This window comes from Phytophthora parasitica, assembly GCF_000247585.1.
Source record: "Phytophthora parasitica INRA-310 unplaced genomic scaffold supercont2.69, whole genome shotgun sequence".
Classification (NCBI taxonomy): Eukaryota; Oomycota; class Peronosporomycetes; order Peronosporales; family Peronosporaceae; genus Phytophthora; species Phytophthora nicotianae.
Window position 1 is genome coordinate 121,306 of NW_008649055.1, and position 6,645 is coordinate 127,950.

Sequence of the window (6,645 nt, forward strand, 5' to 3'; positions counted from 1 at the left end):
ACCGAGACCGACACCAAGATACATTATCGTTGTGCTGATGTGTCCAGTCGTGGATAGCTTTTTCATCAGCACTGTGACAGGCTACTGTCACACAAAGCCGCCACCGCTCCATCGCGGTGGCCAATCAGAACTATGTACGTATCCACTGGTTGTGACGGCCTCGTGTGCTGAGGCCGTCTTGATAGTTAACCTTCAGAGTTCAATATACCAACACCTTCCCAGTTCGCTAGTGTACGTCGGTAACGGTCTTAGCCCGTTACAGAACCATGGAGCTGCAATAAACAGTTCCAATAAACTATTCTCATTTTATGTCTCTCTCCTGCCCCACGAGCATACATGCTCGTTGCAAATTGATCTGATACCACAATGCGCCCCTTCCTCACCGCAAGTAGCACAGTTGCACTGTCGTCGTCCAGGCATAACAAGACAACACTGAAGACCACCACACCACGGATTGGTATCGTACCCGACGCGAAGAAATTCCCCAGAGTGTACGAACACCTTGCTTATATCGAGAAGAGAGAGCATTTACTTGCGTAATTGTAGTGTCTGCAGAATGAAGACACGGATGGGGGAGCCGGCGAAGCTCCCTAAAGGTATGCCGAAGTAGCACTTCTTTCGATAGGTGCGAAAACTCCAACCTAACATAAATCATAGAGGCCTTAGAGAGGCGCCTTGACAACCGGAGCGTAGCGGAGGTCTGTCAGGGGACGGCGCGTAGGCCGGAGTAGATTCCGAAACAGGGAGCTAATATCTTTTTATCGACGCCTTGCCCGCCATGAGCGCAGCGAAATTGGCGGTGCAAACGAGGAGCTCACGGATTGGATTAAGTACGATTCTCACCAATTCGCACGGGTTTTGACAGACTGTCGCACCAGTGGGAGAAGTGTATTTCTTGGCAAAAGGTAAAGTGAGTCTCTGCTACATGTACTTGCTACTCTAGTTGGCACCGGATGCGCTTTTGGGGTGTTCCGCCCTTTGGTTGGACGCCGTTCGTGTCAACACCATTGTCGTTATGAACTTAGGGTGTCATCACAGTTGTCGATTTACGCCGATCCTGTAGATAGCATTGTCGTTATGCACATCCACTTGTCAACAGCAATTGTCGACACGCAGGCGCAGCCTTAGACGATTCGTTTCACCTGACTGCAACTCGTATCTGGAGCTGGCTGGTACTTACATTGTATATGCATGCGTAGCCTGCACTACACTGCCCCTCCAAGCCACTTGGAGGCAGTTATGTAAGCGTTTTATCAGTATCGCCATTGTGACATGATGTTTTCGTAATTATGGCGTAATTGCATGCGACATTCGATATTTCACATTTCTGTAACGGAATTTCCACCCCTGGGACAAACCAAATGGGTACGAGTCGAAAAGATTCAGTAACGATTCCAACTTCAGTTCGGAGCTGGTAATCTGAAAAATTCCATTCTTGCCCGTATTTAACGTCGGGAATGAACCCGTTTGAAAGTTCCTCCCATAAGTAAAGGGAGCCTGAACCCATTGATATGGGAGCGGGCGAGGGTTCTCCAGTTTGGCGTACTTCATTGGCTAATTTATGGTGCGTTTTGGCAATTGTTTTTGCGCTGACAGGCGCTTTAAAACGCTATTTGCATCCTGCTTTCACTTCGCGATCTTCAGCAGATGCTCATGGACCCCGAGCGAAGAAGGCGTCGCGACGAAGCCAGTATCCCGATCGCTGTACGGGAGGCCATCCAGGCCTTTGTCCCCGAAGCTGGAACGAAGATATTACGCGCCAAGCCGAGTGAGACGTCGTTCGTCTACTACTGGGGTGTCCGCGTCGGCAGCACGGCCGACACCAACACGCACTTGCTGTGTGGATGTGCATGGCAGCCGAGACTTGCCGCACTCAGCGTTTAAAGATCGTGATGTCAGGTGGGAAGACGTCAAAAGTGACGCTTCATCTAAGCAAGGCACACGACGTTGGCTCCGACAAAACCGCCAGCGAGGAGGGCAGGAAAAGAACCCGCGACGAAGATCTTGCCGTTTTGAAGAGGAGTCCACTCCGCGATGATCCTGGCCGCGCGTTCGTCTTACTGGAGACACTGCGCATCGTGAACAACAACCTTCCATTCAGAATTGGAGAGTACGAAAAGTCGCTGATAATCCGCGACTTAATGCTCAAGGAGGAGGCTCGTGTAGCATTAAACGCCAAGGTCATCCGCCATTCTGTCGTGGAACTCTACGATGCGACAAAGCGTCAAGTCCAAGCGATGCTGACAGAAAGCAGGATCGGTTCAGCAAAAAGCTATTCTGTCGTTGCAGACTTCAGGACGGCGTCCGCGATGAATACCAATTTTTTGGGATTGAGACTCTATCTAGTGGACTCGTCGTACCGGTTCAAATCCGTGTTACTAGGGACCCAACATTTTGCCCCGCAGTATGGCGAACGTGATGGCGGAATGCGAGGTCCATTCTATCGCTGGATTGGGGATGTATTAGAGGACTTTAGACTTAGTCGTCACGACCTCTTTGGGTCTACCAGCGACGATGGACCCGATGTCAAATGGATGATGAGGTCAGGGCTCAAATTGGGCTGGGAATGGTGCGTACCGCACTTTACACATGCGGCGACCAAGACCGCATTTGGCATCGTTGCGGAGAGCGGTTCATCGAAGAACCCAGCGATGACGGACATGCTTCGACGCATCGTCAAAACGGTGTACCAGACACATCATGTGGTAGTGATGGGCACTCTCTTTTCGGAGCTTTGCAGTGTTATGACCGACGAGGATGTGAACGCGCGCCAACTTCTCAACTTCAAGATTCATCTTTTTTTGGGACTTGCTCGCGTTTTCCGACGTATACTCCTACTCTGTCCACTGGCCGCATGGTATGAAGAACGGACTGCCAAAGCCCGGCGAGAGAATATGGCACCTTCCCTTTGGCTCGAGAGAAGATGGAACTGATACAGGTTCTTTCTCTGCTTGAGCCGATTTCAGTGATTAACCACATCGGGCAATCCGAATCAGGAAACCAGTGCGACGTTCTCCTCGGTCTGTACAAGCTCCGAATCTCGTTGTTGGACGTCACGACCCCCTTAAGAGACTGTTGATCGACCAAGACGGAGAGACGCTTCTTTAGGCCGGAAGAGCTGTCCAATCTGGCGACAACAACTCGGGAACTTCTCCATAAAGCTTTTCATCGTGTCTTTTTCCGGCGATACACTGACCGCGAGGTAATGAATTCATGCTCCTACGGGTTCGAGATGCAGCTACTTCTTCACCCTAACTTCAAGAATCCAGTCGGAGCGCTAAAGAAGGTAATTCTAATGTCTAATTTGCAAGCCGGCGCATCGCAACAGGTGGCAGATCGCCACTTCATTAAGGTTCGCCGTAAGATCATCGACGGTGTCCGCAGAATTATGGAGGCAGTGGACACTCAGCCAACACCTCCCGGAATCGTTGCTCCGCCTCCAGTAGCGGTGCTTTCAGGGTATCTCATGGAGTTATTTGCAGAAACGGCAAATGAGGTGGCACCACCGCCTGTCGACACACATACGGCAATGCACGAGCAGCGCATTGACGAAGAGCTCGACCGTTGGCTTTCGACCCCTACTTCGCTGAAAGTAATACGTCCCGGTGAGTTTGAGCCCGTCCTGAGCTTCTGGAAGCGTCAACATGACCAAGGCAATTTTCGGCATCTGTCTCTTGTTGCGCGCGTCCTGTTCTCAATGCCCTCCTCGTCGTCACAAATTGAGCGCGATTTCGAGACAGCCGGAAGAATGGGGACCCCACAACGCAGCTCACTGTCGCCGTATTACGTCGATATGGCCACAATTTTAAATTGCAACAGAGACTACGTGGATATCACGCAGTGCACGAAGCTTTCTACTAACGCAGCAGCGAAGCGGCTGCCTTCGAATGTGTTGGTGAACATGACCCAGGACCTAGATGACGAGTTTGGCTCTTTGCAGAACATGTTCTCCGCTGCGAGTATGGATCTGGGGCTCTCTGACAATGAGGAAGGCACTGAAGGCTAGCCACATCAAGAACGAGCTGGGATGTTCGTGTATAAGTTCATTAATACGTGCGATTCTGACTATGAACGGAGTAGGCGCTTACTCTTCATTGTTTTGTTGGTGCCAGCAATTCCGCTGCTCGTGTGGCAGCGCGAGTTCGTACAGCTTCTTAGGCTTCGTGTCGAATTCGATCTACGTTAGTCCGAGCCTTGCACTCATCATGTCGAATTTGATCCGTCTTGGATCGATTCTTGCGTTCTGAGTGGTGCGGAGGCTTTGATTTTGGCTTGGTGGGCGTTCCCGACCTACTAACTCTGTCGGCTGGCGGGAGTTGTCGTGATATTGCCGTCGATGTGCTTGTAGATGCTGGACCAGGCGCATTCGACCTTTGTGCCATCACCTCGCGAGCCCTCGATTCAGCAGCCGTTTCGGCAACAGCAACCACTTGGTGAAGCCATCCCTCAATGTGGTCGTTGCGGACATCACACTCCTGCTGTTGGCGCACCCTCACTGCGCTGTCGTGTTGGTGAATGATGCCTCGAACCAACTCAGCAATGAGCGCGCGATGGACGCTTGCTGCATGTTTTGTTGATCTTGTAGCTCGTCGTTCATGAGTGTTCGCGTGTTGTCGTCAGCGCGTTGTACTGCCAATTTGAGCTGGTCTATCACATAGTCAGCGATATCGCGGCGCAGGCCCTGAAGATGTTTTTCAACCCGCAGGTTGATCTCCTGCTCCATGTCTAGCACGGCAGCGTGCATGCGCCGCTCCACCAGCTGGCTCAGCGCAAATTGGTCTGCAATCTGGGCCTCTGCAAATGCTCGAGCCTGTTGCTGAGCTCCATGTTGAAGCTGCTGGAAGACGTCCTGAATACAAGCGTCAACACGATGCTCCAGAGCCAACGGGTCGCCGTAAGTCTGCTGGATGGCGAATACAAGCGCGTTGCACCGGGCCTCTGCCTCTCCTCGGGCAGCCGCGACACGTTGCTCGACGAATCGCTGCTGCTCTTCTTCGTGCCGAGACTGTCGATGCTGGAGCTCGGCCTGATGCTCTGCGATACCGTTCGTTTGTGCAGACACATGGGCAAGAGCCCGCCCAAGGCGTTCACCATCGACACGATCGTGTTCCGGCAGCTCGATGGTCGGGAGGTCATGGTGGTCATCCACCGGCTGTAAAACTCGAGTTGAAGTTGTAAAATGCTGGAAGCGCAGGCCTAAATCTTAGGTAGCCAGAATAACTATTCTAATAGTTTTGGCCAATGAAATGCGCTAACTTGAACCAATGAGAGGCGATGATTGATGGAACGAACCGAGTTCTCTCCCAGGTTCGGTTCAGTGACTTTTTGCGGGAACTGGGCTCCCTGCCCAGTTCGGGTTCGTAAAAAACAGTAGAACCGTGGTTCAGGTTCGGTTCGTCCTAGGGGTGGGAATTTCACTAGTCGTTGATTGAAATGTCCCGGTCATAACCATAACTAGTGCAACATGTTGAAGGGGATTTGCAACAAATTATATTGAAGCCAATATTGCATTGATTGATATGAAAGTTGGTGCAACATATTTGCACAGGAAATGTCTACATGATACATTGGTCAAATAGCAGAAAACAGAACTTTAAGGATCTTGACAAAACTACGCAATCGTTTTGATTGAAACTTTTACTGGTGGTCCTTCCAGTACTTGCGTACTTTAGCATCCTGGTTCGGAATGTATTGGTCAAGGAGAACCCTAACTTCTTTAGCCAGGGATTTGAGCGGTTCCCACGAGTCTTCTACAGATTCTAAGCCTTTCGAGCTTACTAGAACTTCATAGTCCTTGATGGAGGAGTTCCAACGATGTTTTTTTTAACTCATTTACGGCCAGGAGGATGCCCTGGGAAGCCACGTGCTCTAGGATTACGGTTGACACGCTCAACGGATCCGTTGATCCAGGGGCTGTACGCCAAAGTAAAGTGTTGTTGGCTTATTATTAACCTTCTCGAAAGTTCCGCCACGACTTCGTTTTTGAAGTGGCTGCCGTTGTCGCTAACCCACATTGGTGGCGCTCCGAATCGGCTATGACAATCGAGGATGGCTGCGGTGGCGACAGCGCTGTCCGCTGTGTCGCCAACCACCAACTCGCAAAGTGTGTTGCATGATCCTTCAGCACTAGGAGGCACTTACTGTCGCCGAAAGATTCACCTAACGACAGAAAATCCCAATGTAGGACTCCATTTCGTTCTTTGCACTCAATAGTTTCGCTCCACGGCCTACGTATCACCTTTCCTCCCTTCACATGCGGACACAATATGCACGTCGTCACGAATGTGTGCACGACGTTCCGAAGGTCGGGGATGTGGAAAACTCGGCGTAAGTGATTAACCATTTCCTGTTCGCCGCGGTGGCCTTGGTCCCCGCAATGGGCGATCACACAGCGTCGCTGAATGAGGTCTGTATATGCTCGAGGAACCCAAATGCGCTGGTCAAGTCCCAACACCTTGTCCTTGTCGGGTATAGCACCTGCGATCGTCTGGTGTTGCTGTTGGGAAGTCCAGAACTCATCTAGTGTTGGCCACATGAATCCTTCGGCGTCCAGTGGTCACATAGCCCGCTGCTCCTTCGGTTTTGTCAACGACTGCTGCCTCTCGGTCACAGGCTCCGACAAAACCGCCAGCGAGGAGGGCAGGA

At 51.3% G+C, this 6,645-nt stretch overlaps 2 protein-coding genes across 2 annotated transcripts; both read left to right on the forward strand.

Annotated features, from left to right (window-relative positions):
- Positions 1–366: 366 nt before the first annotated feature.
- Positions 367–1,245, forward strand: PPTG_24114 (hypothetical protein; the record flags this gene model as incomplete). Its single annotated transcript, XM_008915256.1, has 4 exons — positions 367–491; positions 547–596; positions 866–905; positions 1,200–1,245. 4 exons carry the CDS (start codon positions 367–369, stop codon positions 1,243–1,245), a joined length of 261 nt encoding a protein of 86 aa, XP_008913504.1.
- A 408-nt stretch (positions 1,246–1,653) lies between these two features.
- On the forward strand, positions 1,654–4,006 carry PPTG_24115 (hypothetical protein; the record flags this gene model as incomplete). Its single annotated transcript, XM_008915257.1, has 3 exons — positions 1,654–1,846; positions 1,900–2,857; positions 3,109–4,006. The coding sequence occupies 3 exons, from the start codon at positions 1,654–1,656 to the stop codon at positions 4,004–4,006; spliced, it is 2,049 nt and encodes a 682-aa protein (XP_008913505.1).
- Between the last annotated feature and the right edge of the window lie 2,639 nt (positions 4,007–6,645).